At 48.3% G+C, this 17144-nt stretch overlaps 1 protein-coding gene across 1 annotated transcript in view; it reads left to right on the plus strand.

Moving 5' to 3' along the window:
• LOC122393206 (HEAT repeat-containing protein 1 homolog) overlaps positions 1–17144 on the plus strand; it is a 162423-nt gene that overhangs the window by 71707 nt on the left and 73572 nt on the right. The window contains exon 7 of the mRNA XM_043389034.1: positions 1352–1485. Coding sequence (XP_043244969.1) covers positions 1352–1485 — 134 coding nt within the window. The remainder of the gene's footprint in view (positions 1–1351; positions 1486–17144) is intronic.

Genomic DNA, 17144 nt, shown 5'->3' on the forward strand with positions numbered 1-17144 from the left:
TTTGATGTCCAAGCCGCACAAGTCCCGTGGTCGGCTTAAGATCTAACGTTAAAAGCGCCTATGTGTTTGTATTGTTCGCGTCGCGCTGACCTTAGTTGATGCCCGGCCGGGGCCGACTAACGGCGGCTGGCAACAGCTGTAGATGCGGTCACGTGACGCCCTGGGGCGTCCTGGCGGTCAGTGCAGCGCAGTCGGCTGGCGGGCTTGCCACATTTGCGTTCGGAGCGGCCTGGGCCGGCGGGCGAGCCGTGCGAACGTGCGCCAAATCTTGGGCCGAGCGGCCTGTCGCTGTTGGGCCGAATCTCCTTTGGCAGTTCGTTTCTTTTCTTCTCTTTGCATTGGCAGGGAATACGTCCTTGATCACGTGGTGATGTCTCAGCACCACTTTCAGGTAATGTGGGAATTAATGCGTGCTAATTCTGAAAAAGGGCCACTGTGCATTGACTTATAATGGTGAGGTCACGAAAATGACCTGACCTCATACGACCTTTAGGAAAAATCCGAGATATACAAGTTGTGAGACTCATAATGGATACTAGATCCTGCAAGTTTCATTTCCCTGTGACATCTCTGGCAGTGAGGGCGTTGCAAAGTTGCGACATCTGAAGACCGTGCAGAGGTTCACTTATGACGTCATAGGTCAGTGACCTGACCTGACCCAAAAATGCGGTTGGTGTCAAAAGATGCGGCTTGGATCAAAGGTCAGGTATGCCAAGTTTCAGCTCTCTATCGTCAGCGTGTTCGGAGCTATCGCGAAAAAACCCTATGGGGGGGGGCGGCACCCGCCCCCCCCCCCCTCGGCCGGCGAGGGTTAAACCATGGGATTTACTTTTCAAGGCCTTACGTGTCCTGGAGTACATTCTTCCCTCCCCAGCGGCTGTCCAGTACCGACTGAGGTACCCTTACAAAATAAGTATGAGGACTTATTTGGGACACTACGGCTCGCCTTATCCGCCCTTTGGGTGACTCACGTCTCACCCCTGACCTTCGGCTTCTTGCCTTTGGCATAACTTACTCTCCACTGCACTGTGCCAATCTCCCCCTTTCCCCCTGCCGTAGAAACCTCTCACTGCCTTCTCACCCAGTGTTACCTAAGCGGGAAAATTAAAGGGACTATCCCACCTTTACATTAGGTTTGAGTTGAGATAGCCAAGTTTGCGGCGAGGTCCAGAAACCACTATCTTGGTTGCAACCCCCGCGGCCTCGTGGTGTTGAAGAAATTAGTTCCCTTCATTTCCAAAATCCCTTCAATTCAAAAAGTCGCCCCAAAAGGCTTTATACTGGTGTATAATGACATTGTTTTTGTCAACGTCAGAAGTTGACAGTTTTATTGGCGCCGTTTTTCCTGCAGCCGCTGGTCAGCTGCCTGCTGCGCACCTGTCTGTTGGAGGCAGCCGGTGGCGACTCGACGGCGGCTGCCATGGCAACGGCCGTGGCCGCCTCTGCGCGGATCGAGTCGACCAGCGAACAACAGCTACTCATCAGGTCAGTGCACCGCGCTCTGCGTCGGCCGTAACACTTTTTTTAACAGCCGCCAACAATTTTCACATTTTTAATGATCAGTTTATTCTGTTATGGTTTTTCAAATGTGCCGAGTACTGTTAAGGCCTGGCTACACTATGCGTTTTCTTCGTGCGTTTTTTGCGTGTTTGCGTGTTTTGCGTGATATTGTTCTAGAAAAAAGAACGATATTACGTTTTTGTGATGTTTTTCACCTTAAATTTTAGTTACATAAGAGTTATATTAGCTTTTGTATATAACCAAAGTAAAAATTATATTGTTTATAATTTTTTCCTAGAACGATATTACGCAAAACACGCAAACCTGCAAAAACGCACGCAGAAAACGCATAGTGTAGCCAGGCCTTTACAACCAGCGTTGGCCTACGTTACGTTATTTTGAAGTTTTCGGTAACCCGTAGCTGTCAGCACCGTTTCGTAGCGTAATTGGGATGTTTCGGTAGCGTAGTACGGAAAATAATAGAATAACGTAGGAACTACGAAATGGATTCCGTAGCAATTACAGGTCAGCTGTTGTTTCCGTGATCTCGCGTTGTGTTTAAACAGTTTTAGTCAGTGTGTTGTGTGCTATTTACTCTACGCAAATAAATCAATGTTAACAATGTTCAAAGCGTGTAAGCTATTCTAATCTTGACCTTATCTCAAAAGCTCAATTAATTATCCATTCCAAGATATTATCATAAGGATCAAGTCTCATATCTTAATCATATTTTCTCAATACACTTTCAAAAACACACTACATAATTCAAGATCCAATTCCCACTGTATTCTCTCAAAATTCTCGTGACCTCTATTTTTACACAAATGAAAATACTCGTGCAAGCGGTAGCACTGTAACACTCTGTAACACTCCCCTCCACCATGACCTCTCAGGTCATCACCATGACCTCTCGGGTCACCACCAATACCATGACTTCTCAGGTCATCACAATGACCTCTCAGGTCATCACTATTCGTCTGGCTCGCTGACTTCCAACTTGACTAGCTTCACGACAGGTTTCTTCACCAACTTGCCTTTAGTCAGGACTTCTACCACTCGAACTCGACCATCTTCACCTTTGAATGCTTTTGTAACTCTTCCCAGGGGCCACTCTCCTCTCGGTGCGGCGGGGCTCTGCACGAGCACGATGTCATCCTCCTGAAGGTCAGGGCGCACCTCAGTCCACTTGGTTCTTGGTTGGAGCAGCGGGAGGTATTCTTTCACCCATCGCTTCCAGAACGCCAGCGACACTTGCTGAAGCCGACGCCGTCTCTTTTGATGCGTTGACTCGGTGCCGTCAGCGGAGGGGTCGAGTTCTGTCCTTCGGGTCCGATGACAGCGGCGTCAACGGCCTCGAGTTGATCATTGCTTCTGCTCGACAAAATGCCGTTAGCAGCTCTTCATCGGAGAGACTTGCGCTTGCAAGTGTTCGATGTAGAGTCCGTTTAACCAGCTTCACCAGCGCCTCGAATGCTCCACCGAAATGTGGCGCTCCCGGAGGATTGAAGTGCCACTTCATTCCTCTCTTGCCCGCGTGTTTCTTCACTTTGTGCTCATCTAGCGACCGGTACAGCTGCTGAATTTCTCTGTCGGCTCTCACAAAGTTCGTTCCGTTGTCAGACCACATATCGTCTGGGACACCCCGTCTGGCCACAAAGCGATCCAGTGCACGCAGAAACGAATCCGTATCCAGCCCATATGTCAGTTCGAGGTGAATGCATCTTGTCTGGAGGCATGTGAACAGACACAAGTACCTCTTTGTTCTCGTCTTGCCTCTTCCCTGTTTTGTTTCGAAGGGCCCAGCATAATCCACAGCGACCTTGGCGAATGCTCTAAATGACGGCTTGACCTGAGCTTCGAGCTTTGCAGCCATGATTTGGGTTTTAGGCTGTCTTCTTCTCCGAATGCACTGGAGACATCCAGCATTGTGCTTCTTGACTGCTTCCCTTCCACTCACAACCCAGTAACGCTGTCTGTCTCAGCTCAGCTAGCGTGTGCTCTAACCCTAACTGATGGTCGCCGTCTTCGTGATAATGCCGAATAATCAGCTTGGTCACAGGGTCGTTCTTTGGCAGCAGCAGTGGATGCCGGGCTTTGTATGGCAGCTCTGACCTCTGAAGCCGACCTCCCACTCGAATGAGCCCTCTCGAGTCGAGCTGCGGGCAGAGACGTCGAATGCTGCTGTCAGAGGCCGGTCGTCGGCGCTGGTCATCTGAGTCGTTCTGGGTGCTCATTTCACTGAACTCTCTGCTGAACGCATTCTTTTGCGCTTTGCGCACCCAAAACTCTTCTGCTCGTTCTATTTCTTCCACTTCAAGCTCAGGCACCATCCGCCTCGCAGGCGAGCTTTGTTCGGAATGGGTTGAGTCCACCTGCCTGTCTTTTGCGTTTCTCAGGTTGCCCATGTAGCGGAATATCCACGCCGTCACCCGCTTCAGTCTTGTCCAGCTCGAGAATGACGATGGGTTCAGGCGACTATTCTCTTCAAACTTCACTGGGGAAGCCAGGGTGGCTGTGCTTCTGTGCTCTCTTCGAAACTCTGTCTGATCGCAACCCTCGGCTCCGAACTCTTTCTTCGCGGGCCAGTCCTCTTCATGTTTCGTCAGGAACTCTGGCCCGTTCCACCATTTCTTAGTGTGGAGAAGCTCGGCCGCTGGCAGCCCCCTGGTTGGCAGGTCGGCGCTGTTCAGACTACCGGGGCAGTGTTGCCATTGTTCTGGGTCTGTGCTTTCTCTGATCTCGGCTACACGGTTGGCCACGAATGTCTGGAATCTGCGCACTGCATTTCTCAACCAGCACAAGACATCCATGGCGTCACACCAAAAGTGAACTTCCCTTAAAGGGACTCCCGTTGCCTTGCACGCTTTCTTCGCCAGTCTCAGGCCCAGTACGGCAGCAACGAGCTCCAGTCGAGGGACTGTTTGCTTCTTCTTTGTTGGCGCCACTATGGCCCTTGCCAACATCAGCACTGACGAACGGCTTCCGGGAGACGACTCGGTCACCACAGCCGCATATGCCAGCTCGGAGGCGTCTGAGAAAACATGGAGAGACTGGTCTTGGATTGCAGTGTCAGATCCAAACGGATGTAAGCAGCGAGGGACTCAGATTGCTTCCAGATCCATTAGTCCGTCAAACCACTCTCTCCACTGTCTTTCCACTTCGACAGGCATCGGATCGTCCCAGTCAATGCCTTCTTCCCACGTCTGCTGAAACAGGATCTTCGAGATGATGAGGTATGGCGCGAAGAAGCAAAGGGGGTCAAAAACGGTCGCCATCCTTCTCAGGCAGTTACGTTTTGTGAAGCGGAAGTCTTCTGGAGCTTCTGTGATCTTCAATGTGAACTGATCCTGCTCCGCCGTCCATCGCACTCCCAGAGTCTTCACAAAGGGACTGTCATCCTGCCTGAGAGCTACGTTAGTACAAGATGCTCTTTCGTCTTCGGGTATGCTCTTCAGTATTTCTTTACTGTTACTCATCCACTTGTGGATCTTCATGCCAGCGATGCCCATGAGCTGCACCAGCTGTTCCTTCGCTTCCAGAGCTTCATATTCAGTTCTATAAGACGTCAAGGCGTCGTCCATGTAAAAGTTGTTCAGCACTGCATCTGCTCCCACCTGATACTCAGCGTAGTGCTCTTTGGCGTTCTCTTGTATCACTAGCTGTGTGCAAAATGGTGCCGCTGCATTACTAAACAGCCAGCGCTGTGCCTCGTAGACTTGTGGCTCACTCTTTGTGTCCATGCTTCGCCACAGAAGCCTGTGATACTTCCTGTCCTCTTCCCTGAGACGAACTTGTAAAAACATTTCGCTCACATCACCAACTAGGGCCACAGGGTGCTGGCGAAAACGAAGGTGTACTTCAGTCATGTCGTTATACAGCGACGGTCCAGGGAAGATCTGTGAGTTGAGATTTGTGCCCTTGTACTTAGCAGCTGCGTCGTGCACAATTCTGACTCGAGTAGATGTCCTGTCGTTCCTGATCACAGGAAAGTGCGGTAAAAACCAGCCATCTTCCCTCGCAAGCTCTGCGTCAGCTCCTTCGAGCTTCACGAGATAGCCCTTCTCTACGTAGGCAGAGAAAATCTCATCATACTTGACAGTAAGATCTTCGTCTGGATTTCTCAGCAGAGATCTCTCCGTTTTGACCAGACGGTTTTCAGCGCTGCAATAGTTTGATGGCAGGTCTGGTTTTTCCTCGCGCCATGGAACAGCAACTTCATACCTCTCGCCGTCGTGTCGGATAGACGCCTTGGCACGACTGATGGTGATTCTTTCCAGATGAGACGGAGCCATTTCATCCTCGGTTTTGACACCCATTAGATCCAACTCGGTCATGTCTCTCATGGCTGATATTTCTTCTTGCATTGACAACTTCTGTACAGTCGTTCGCATTGTTCTCACATATCTGGTGACACCCGCACGTATCTTCATCTTCTCCTGGTTGGAAACCAGATCTGCTTCCACGGGACCGAAGGCCGTCCAGCCGAATGGCGTCTTGACAGCCACTGGCTCGTCGCTCTCGCCCTTCACTTGTCTCTCTGGCGTGAAGAGACACATAGTCTCCGGGGTCACACCGATCAAAATGTCGATGGTTTTCTTTCCCAACGTTGGAAACGGAAGATCTGCCATATGCGCCCAGCGTTCCTGTACTTTGCACCAATCGATGGCGTCTGACGATCCAATTAGATCTTCGGTGACGAACACATTGAGATCCATCTTGATCTGGTTGTTTTCGACACTCGATATTACTGGGGCTTTCTTCATCTGAACTTCTTCAGTTCCTTTCACTGTCGTCAGTTCGAACGTCCAAGGCGTGCCATTTACATCCAGTTCTTCCGTTGCCTTTTCACTGAGGTAGGAAGAATCAGAGCACGGATCCAGTAGAGCGTTGAGCCTTAGTCTCTTCACTCCAGTCTCCACGAAGACTGGGACAGTCTGGAAGACCATCACCTTGGGCTTCGAGTTATTATGTGCTGACGTTGACAACGTTCTGTTCTGTTGCCGATCCTTTTGTTGCTCTGTGGCGTCACTAAGCTGTTTATCGCCCAAGCCGATGGATCTTCCACTTGTGCGTTCTGCATGGAGTAGAGTGTGATGTTTCCCTTTGCACCCATCCACACTGCAGCCGGGAAACGATGTGCAATCCGTAGCACGGTGTCCGCGGCGGAGACACCTGAAGCAGAGTCCATAGGATCTACATGTGCTCAGTCTCTGGTCCAGATCCATCCCTCCAAAACTTTGACAGTTTGTCAGTTGATGATCACCGGCGCACAGCTCACAGACCGTGCGTTCTGTCTGGCTGATCAGTGTTTTCTTGGTCCAGCTTTTGTCCTTTCTGTGGCATCTGTGCATCTGAGTTCTGTCTCCGGCCTGGTCGACTTCTGCGGCCCTCACAGTTTGCATTTCGTCACCCAGCGCCGTTCTCATTTCCTTCAGTGTCGGATGCCTGGTTCCTGTGCTCCTGATGATATTTTCCTTGAACTTTGATGGAAGCTTCTTCATTAGGATTGGTGCCAGAACTCTCCCACATGTTCCCAAATCTATGCCCAACGCCTGCAGCTCCCGTAGATGGCTCTCCATGTCCGTTCTTAAGGCCTCCAATTCCTCCATGTCACCGTGCGGGCTCTTCATTTCTGCAAGTTCATTTATATGGGCATCAATGATTTCTTCTTTGTCACCATATGTGTCTTGTAAGAGATCCAGCACGGTTTGATAATTCGCTCCCGTCAGGCGGAAGCCTTCAATGAGTTTCAACGCTGCTCCTTTCAGCTGACCTTTCAGGTACTGAAAATTTTCGATGTCAGCCAGGTCAGCTCTAGTGTGGATCGCTGCTTCAAACAAGTCCCAAAAGTCATACCATTTCTTCAAATTTCCGTCAAATGCTGGGAGTTCTAGCTTCGGCAGCCTCCCTACGTTGGCTCTTGGGCTCACTTGTTGCATTTCGGGCAGCTTAGCGTTAAGTACTTCTTGAAGTAATTTGTCGACCGAGAAAAGAGCTTTGTCAATCTGAGCGTTAAACGACGTAGATTCATCAATCTCCTCTTCGACATTTGCTTCATCAATAGCATCTTCTATCTGTCCATCCAGTTTCCTGATCTTTTCATCCTGTTTGCGTAATCCCAAACATTTCAGCTCCAACGCCTTCTTGTCCGGTGTTTCTTGAGAAAGCAGATCATCGATCGCGGTAATCAGCCTTTGAGCAGCACTCCGATGCCCATTTCTGACTCTTTTCAACTTGCTAAGGTTCTCTATCTGGGTCACTAGCACCATGTTTCCGTGATCTCGCGTTGTGTTTAAACAGTTTTAGTCAGTGTGTTGTGTGCTATTTACTCTACGCAAATAAATCAATCTTAACAATGTTCAAAGCGTGAAAGCTATTCTAATCTTGACCTTATTTCAAAAGCTCAATTAATTATCCATTCCAAAATATTATCATAAGGATCAAGTCTCATATCTTAATCATATTTTCTCAATACACTTTCAAAAACACACTACATAATTCAAGATCCAATTCCCACTGTATTCTCTCAAAATTCTCGTGATCTCTATTTTTACACAAATGAAAATACTCGTGCAAGCGGTAGCATTGATCCTCTGTAACAGCTGTATTTGTATAAGGTACATAATTTTTTTTTTCAGTTTGCTCATATCGTCACCAGACCTCCGGCCGTTTACACGGATGTGAGACGCCTGCTATATGAATACCACTGAGTCTTTCTTCCGGCCGGACCGACACCGGGGATTTCCCACTGGGGAGTCCCAGGGAATTCCCTGTCGGAAGTCCAGTGCATCTAGCGAGTATCGCGTTGGCACCGCCGCACCGACGATGCTGCAAAGCCGGCGATCATTGTGCGCAGTATTTGGCTTACTAGAGACTAACCGTTTCCACTGGGTAGTGGATGATGACATATTGCATAACGTAGTACGATACAATAATTTGCTGCGTTAATTAACAAATACCGTAATTCAGTAACGTAGCAATATATAACGTATCGTAATTCGGTATCGTAGTTTTGGCCAAAAAAGCAAACGTAGCGTAACGTAGTGCGTAACGTAGCGTAGCGCAGGCCAACTCTGCGTGTGGAAAGCTTGTGAGCACCTACAGGAACCGACTAGAAGCAGTAATAAGGAACGAAGGATATGCTATCGACTACTGAAGAAAGACACTGAACTCTGAAAACCTAGGGTTGTTACAAAATAACTAGGGAGTTTAAGAATTCATCGAGTCTCGTTTCACAGGAGGGCCGTCAACAATCTTGTCCAATGAAAATCGTGTTCAATTCAGTTTAAAAGAAAAGGAGAACAAAATTTGAACATTCAGCTCAGGAGCATATGTCGTGCCCGGGACAAAGCACGTAACTGTGATAATTTTGGCTGCATTATATCGCCAGCATATGCTTACATGTAGAAAATATAGTTACTGGGGTAGGTGTGATGGATATCCGTCGCTATCCGTGTGCGGGTTATCCCTCACACTTTTAGGGGTGCGGGCCGGATAAAATCGTTCGTTTTTCGCGATTATCTCGCGCTAAAAGTGGCCGATCGTGACGAAACTTTGAGTGTCCTCGGACTTATCTACGTTACTGGTTACACATTCGCTATACAGTTAATGATCCTGAAACCAATGACCTTTGAACTTTGATCTGATTTCTGAGACCATGGCGGACCGAAATGATTTGTCGTTTATGTTAGCGCACATAAAATTGCGTTTCCAGACTTCTATTGGGATTACATATAAACGTGCCAGCATGTGAACTGATGGTTGTCCCATGCATCGTGATGGGTTTCAAGTTGACTTGTCAGTTGTCTGTCAGGTCAAGGTCATTGACGTTTGGTGACTTCGGGTGACTGTTTCAAATTTTACGATTTTAAGGGATTTTTTTTTTAGCTTATTTCGAATCCAGCATTCGTTGAGACAGTTGAGAAGTACGTATAGTTGTGGTGCCAATGCAACTTGCTACGAAGTTGTCGCTGGTGGTTTAGGTACAGCTGCTATAAACAGGTGGTGCGGGTGGGACCCCCTACTACTTGACCCAAACTTACCTAACACAGCCTAGCTTAATCCTCGTCCCCCCCCCTAGTTTTTTTCGCGATAGCTCCGAACATGCCAGCAACAGAGAGCTGAAACTAGGCATACCTAACCTTTGATTCAAGCCGGATCTTGTGACACCAACCAGATTTTCAGGTCAGGTCAGGTTACTGACCTATGACGTCATAAGTGGACGGTCCTCAGATGCCGCAACTTCGCAACGCCCTCAGTCCCAGAAGAGCTTTTACGGGGGATGAAACTTACAGTACGTGCATCTTCTAGAAGCCTCACAACTTGTACCTCTAGGATTTTTCCTAAAGATCACATGAGGTCAGGTCGGTCACGTGACCTAACCACTATAAGTCAATGGAGAAAAATGAAAACTGCTATTCTGGCGCCGGGAACGATCTCAAACTACCTCAAGCACACGGATTGTGATTTCATTCACTCCTTGCAAGGTTAGATGCTTCAATTTTGCAACTTTTCGTCAATAACTCCCGATCAAACTGAGCTAGCGAGTCGGTCAAGCCACCAATGGACTGAGGAAGCGCTGCCGAATCGAATAATATGCCACACGACCTCCTTTGACCAATTTCGCGACCTAGGTGTCTGTGACCTGACCTTGACCCGAGGTCAACACCTCAAGTTGACCTCACCCGAACAAAAAGTACCTATACCATTCGACGCGCCTGAGCAAGGCGAGCACGTTGATGCTAAAATCGCCATCGGCGACTGTTTTTTAAGAAGTTATTAATCAAAAACCGAACCCGTGTGTTGGGTCACTTGACCTGACCTCAGAGGACACCGGTTGACCTGAGACCTTAAAATCGGGTACTAGTTGCTGTGTCTTCTAACGGCACACACGCTCGTTTTTTTTCCGCGACGCTCTAACTCCATCAGGGGCGAAAAACGACGAGGGGGTCGTACCAACCCTCCCCCGGCCGGCGCGCATGTAGAAAACCAACAGGTCCTGCGGGGTCAACTCTCGCCTTTATTGGTGTTTTGCTAGCCGCAAACGCACATGGCGGGGCTAGGTTATTGGTTGACCTTCCAGGTCAGGTCAGTGACTCAAAAGTCGGGAAAATCGGGACCTGTTAAAGAGAGGTTGTTACGAGGTTTTTCGGGGCGCTGATCACGAATTTCATATTAGCTTTGATCACCGATGATGTTTTGATGTTTTTAGGCCAGGTCGGGTCAAGTCAGGTCAGGTCAACCAGTAGGCGTCTTGCTAGCTGACCATATAAGGTGTCAACCAACACTGACAGGTTCGTGACCGGGTACGAAGGCGCCAACATTACTTCGTAAATGTTCAAATGGATGCTAAATTCGAAATCAGCTCCAAAAACTAGCCTAAAAATATATGAACCCAGAAGAAGTGAACTAAGGTCATCAAAGGTCAATGACCTTGACCTGACCTTCACGTGACCTTGACACCCACCATAATGCATGGGACCACCATCATTTCACATGTTTGAACGTTTACAATCACAAAAAGATTGAAAACGAGCGGATAATAGCCGTTTTTACGAAGGCTTCCTGGCGAATGCCCATCTAATTTGAACAAATCTGCACCAAATGTGCACCTAATCTGCACAAAATGTGTACTTGATGGCCGTCGTGAAATACACCAGAGCTGAATGTTCAAATTTTGTTCTCCTTTTCTTTTTAAATGAACTAGATTGAACAAGATTTTCATCGGACAAGATTGTTGACGGCCCTCCTGTGAAACGAGACTCGATGATTTCTTAAACTCCCTAGTTATTTTGCAACAGCCCTAGGTTCGTTGCATACTAACTAGGGAGGTTGCAACGACCCTAGTTTCGTTACAATGTCCCGGAACGAGCAGTTATTTTGTAACGTCCCTAGGGTCGTTGCAAACAAACTGATCGGTTTGAGAAATCCGTGAGTTTGCAAACTCCCTAGTGAGTTTGCAAACTCCCTGACCCATCAGTGAGTTTGCAAACTCACTAGGGAGTTTAGGTCAGGGAGTTTGAGAAATTTCAGAGTGATTGGGCCAAATAAAAACAGTGTGCAGCATGTGGGTGGTATACGTGCCGTCCGTGATGTTAAAACAAAGGAGGCTAGCTCTAAGGCCTCGCACGCTGACAAAAAGCTTATAGATCATATGCACACCATAAATACCTTTTTTATTTTAAACTGCTCAGTAATTTACCCATGCATGTACCGCCGCTTTATTTAGTTATACATTTATTTAGTTCACGTCCCAATTAGACCCGTTCCACTCAAGTGTGGCTATTCCAGAATCAGGCTAAATATATCAAAGTAGAAACAGCTCACTGTTGGTCACTTATGCTAAAGTACAGGCACACGCATCAATTCACGCCCATTTCCACTCCGCCATAGACGTGTCATCGAGAGCCGGCGCTGCTGGCAGCCAGCCCAGCTGCGACTGGCGCACGCTGCTTGTTTGTTTTTGTTTTGTTGGGTTAGGCCCTTTCGGTCTGACAAGACCATTTCAGAGTCGGACGAATGATAGGAATTATAGGGGCAGACACCCTATATGCAGAGTCGCCGCGGCTGAGCCCGTCCGAATGGACAGACCGACCAGCCCCCCAAGCACTCTCTGCACCCGGCTACGTGGTGCGCTCCCTCGGAAGCAGCGGTGCCGCTCCAAGGGAGCAGCCCGCATGTTATAAAGGTGGCTGTCCAGCCCGGAGTGGGGGTTTCGGCGTGGACGAGATTTCAGTATCCTGATTCCTGAGGATGGAAACGACGGAACGGAGGAGCACTTTGATCCGAACCTCCCCTTTACATAGCCGCGAGTAGCATTTTTTTCGGTAAAACAATGACGGATCTGTAAGCTTTTTGTCAGGGTGCGACGGTTATATAGACCGTACCACTAGTCGCTTTTGTTTTAACATCACGGACGGCACGTATGCCACCCTCATCTTACACAATTGATTTTATTTGGCCCAATCGCTGTGGAATTTCTCAAACTCCCTGACCGGTCAGTGAGTTTGCAAACTCCCTAGTGAATTTGCAAACTCCCTAGTGAGTTTGCAAAGTCACTGATGGGTCAGGGAGTTTGCAAACTCACTAGGGAGTTTGCAAAGTCACGGATTTCTCAAACTCCCTGTAACATATATATATATATATATATATATATATATATATATATATATATATTAGGGTGGCACTTAGCAATAGGGTGAATTCTATGTTATCCGATTTTTAGGCGTGCGGGTAGTTTTCTGGTTCCATTCCCGTAAAAAATAATGTGTGCAAAATGATTTTGAAAAATATTGATATTTAGGGGTCGCGAATTGAGGTCAAAGTTGGCAGTTTTGGGGAAAAAATCAACTTTTTGGAAACTACTTTAAACCTATTTGGAATGACATATGTGGTCATTAAGCGTCATATCCGACGTATTTTGACCTTTATTTGTATAACAATTGCTTATCCCATCACTTCCGGTCGATCGTAGCCAGTCCAGGTCAGGCCAAGACAGGTCTGATCTGGGCTGTTTTACCCATGTCAGGCCTGTTTTTGGCCTGCGACCGGTGCCTTCTCACAGTGGAGGTCATATCCTCTTATAAGTGTGAGGAGTGAATGGTCTCTCCTGTTCCAAAGGGAGGACGAGCCCCACAGTTCTATCGGTTCTTGAGACATGCTCCTTTTCTGTCAAAGAGAATGTGAAGAAGTTGGAGTCAGCCTATCGCCGGCGGGGGAAAGCAGAGGCGAGAGTGGGCATTGAGCTGCACTGGTTTATTGTGCTTTCGGGATGTTCTTCCGTGGGCGCTTCTTCCGACTCTACATAGTGCCAGTGCCAGCAACAGACTTACCCGGCCGTTGCGGCGCGCACACGGAGGGAACGTCTTTGACGATGGCGACCATGAGAGAGAAACGTCGACTCACACTCCCAAGCGCATGCGGGCGAGTGGACTTCCCCAACAGTGAACTGGCCTCGACCGGGCCAAACTGCCCAACCGTAATATGTGAAGAACACGTGAACCTGTTATCAACTGCGGCACGGAACTTCTGATACGACTCCGGCTGAACCGCGAGAGAAGGAGCGTCGACCGATTCTAGGTCCTGGTGATGGGGGGGGGGGATTAGGGTGGCCAAGCTCCTCGCCGTTCCCAAACTCCCCTCCATCCAAGCACAGGAGGCCATGCTCACAGCGCTGGGGGGCTAGGAACTGTAGAAGCGGAACTGCGGCCTTTTGCTTCGACGCCACGACGCCGAACAGCATGCTGGTGAACGGTACTTTAGCTCTTATCGAGCAGAAGCTGGATCGGCCCGTCCTCCAGCTGGCCTGCCGGCACCACGTAAAAGAGCTGGTCCTAGAGAAGGCCTTCTCCACCTGCCGTAGAATCTCGAGCGGCCTCTACATCCGGCTGTTTTAAGAGGTTCAAAGGCGGGTGGGAGTTCATGCTTCATTGACAGGATCACACCGGTGGCGTTCGCCGTCGACGCCGTTCCGGAGTGGGACAAGCTGCTGGTCAGCTTTCATCGCTTCCATCGCTGGACTATGCCTAGCACCGGGAAGACTACCGAAAACTTCTGGAGCTCTGCGTAACTGCTCTCGGTGGAGTTCCAAGCACGGCATCCGTTTCTCCGCCTCAGAGTACTCCACTGAGTTAGGTGGATGGCAAAGACCATCCGTACCGTGGGTGCCTTCCTCTTCAGGGAGCGGCTCCGGCTGACGGCGGCCGAGGCCCAGGTCATCAGACGCTGTGCGCTGTTCGTTGCCTGCAAGTTCGCCGCCGCCGCCGCCGCCTGGTCTGGGACTCTACTGCCACTGCGCCGGCTCTGGACCTGACCTTCGTGAACTCGTTCTGCACCTACCCCGACAAGGAGCTGTCGAAGACGACAGTCCCGGTCTTCGGCCGTCACCTGTAGTAATTGAGGGATCGGCTGGTGACTCTGGAGCTTTTAGACCCCGACCCTCGGGCTCAATCAAGACATGGAACGGGCAATATAGACTTGTAGGAGAGGGGACCCGCCCCATAAGTACTTAGTGGGCACTATGAACGCCGCTCTCGCGACCGAGACGTTAGCGAGCTTCCTCACACCATCGTTCAAAAAGCTCTCAAGGATACACGACCTGGACGCGGGGCTCATCATCAATGACCAAGGCCACTGGGAGGACAGCAGCTACCAAACCGCAGCTCGTGTAGTCCGGGAGCTGCGGGTGGTGAATGACTTCACCAGGCGCGGTATGGCGCTGATGTAGGACTGGCACTCATGGAAGACAAAAATTAGCGCCAGTTCTTCCTCCATGTCGTTGAAAAGATCACAGAAAACGCTAACCTGACACCCGAAGATCGACTGCAATTGCTAACCAGGCTACACACAAAGTGATCTGGGTGCCCGTTGCCCATGATGCCCCTCCCTCCAATGAGGCGCCAATAATCTAGGTAGTAAAGAGGAGGAACTGGAGTAGTGGAGTACATAGACCAGCGTTCTGGCGTGGCCGAAGCTGCATGGAATATCAATAAACAATATGAAAATGACTAAGAAATGCCTTATTATCATCCGATTATAGCGTAATAGGAAACTCAGAAGCGATTTTAATGATATTGAAATATGCTACCAAAATCTCAATTTTGACCTTGATTCGCGACCTCTAAATATCAATATTTTCCCATAAAAATTTGCCTCCCTTATTTTTTACGGGAATGGAACCGGAAAACCACCCGCACGCATCAAAAATCAAAAATTGATTTTTAAGTGCCACCCTAATATAGATATATATATATATATATATATATATATATATATATATATATATATATATATATATATATATATATATATATATATAAATGTATATATGTCGTAGGCATCGGGTGAAATCCGGCATTTCATGAAATGTCTAGGCATTACATGGAATGCCGGCAAAAACTGAAATCTTCGTAGAAATACGGGCGTTACAGCGAATGTCTGAAAATTTTAGGCTTTTCATGAAGTGCCAGGGGGAGGCCAGGCACTCCCTGAAATATGGTCAAAACCAATTGAGTTCACTCGTTGCCTAGGCATTACATGAAATGCCCGACTGACGGCCGGCACTTTCTGAAACGATTACCGCAGCGAGAACGGACCCCGGGCCCCGGACCCCCGGTTGGATGGGGCCCGGACCTCCGGGAGAACGGGCCCGGGCCTCCCGGAGAACGGGCCCAGGCCCCCGGGAGAACTGGCCCGGGCCCACGTGGATGGGTCCGGGCCCCGAAAGAACGTGCCCGGGCCTCCCGGAGAACGGGCCCAGGCCCCCGGGAGAACTGGCCCGGGCCCCCTGGGTGGATGGGGCCCGGGACCCCCGTAGATGGGTGCGGGCCCCCGGATGGATGAGGCCCGGGCCCCCTGGTGGATGGGCCCCGGAGCCCCGAGTGGACGGGGCCCGGGTCCCCGTGTGGATAGGGCCCGGGCCCCCGGTTGAATGGGGCCCGCTAGGGTGACCCGCTTGCTCCGCAACGCGAATAAGGGGTATTTTCGATCGGTGGGCGTTTGGCTGGTCTCGTGTCCGTGGATTATGTATCACGATCCGTGAAATATCTCGTAGTGTTAGCCCATTTTACACCAATACGATAACGTCCCTCCCCCTCCCGATCGCCGGCGTGTATATGCACACAACCGTCCGCGTACGAAAAGTTTTGTTACAGAGAGTGCCGGTCGTCTTTTGGGCAATCCATGTAATGCCTAGGCAAGGCGTGTACTCAGTTAATTTTGACCATATTTCAGGGAGTGCCTGGCCTCCGCCTGGCATTTCATGAAATGCCTAAAATTTTCAGGCATTCGCTGTAACGCGCCTATTTCTACGAAGATTTCAGTTTTTGCCGGCATTCCATGTAATGCCTAGGCATTTCAAGAAATGCCGGATTTCACCCGATGCCTACGACATATATATATATACGCATATATATATATATATATATATATATATATATATATATATATATATATATGTCGTATCGTATATATATATATATATATATATATATATATATATATATATATATATACGATACGACATATATATATATATATATATATATATATATATATATATATATATATATATATATATATATATATATATATATATATATATATATATATATATATATATATATATATATATATATATATATATATATATATATATATATATATATATATATATATGCATAGATAACAGTAGAACTGGATTTGACACGAAGTTCGATGAACTGCAATAGGGGACCCCAAAATATGATGTATCTTTTGGCAGCAGTTGAAAAACTTAAAAAGCACGTGCATTATGCCTATTTACCAGTGAATCTCATTGGAAACGGCCACAAAATTCACAAAAAAATGCGACATTTCGGTTTAAAGCGTTTTGTTATGATTTTGTTGATAGCTTCAGTTTTACATTTATTTCATAATTTTACCAAGTTTTGCCTTTGTTTAGCACAACAATCGCTTGAGAGTGAAGTTCTCAGGGTACCATACCATGAACCTAGCTACAGGCGAGCTCAGCAAACGTCTGGAAGAAGTTGCGAAGAGCCGAGTATCAGTGAATTGAGTCAACTTATCCCCTTTGTGGGCCACATTGTAACTGAGCAGACGCTACTTGCTACTGTGAATTGTGACCAAAAAGCTTTCCGAAGTAAGAC

Source organism: Amphibalanus amphitrite, unplaced genomic scaffold (genome assembly GCF_019059575.1).
Source record: "Amphibalanus amphitrite isolate SeventyFive unplaced genomic scaffold, NRLGWU_Aamphi_draft 000523F_arrow, whole genome shotgun sequence".
In the NCBI taxonomy this organism is placed as follows: Eukaryota; Metazoa; Arthropoda; class Thecostraca; order Balanomorpha; family Balanidae; genus Amphibalanus; species Amphibalanus amphitrite.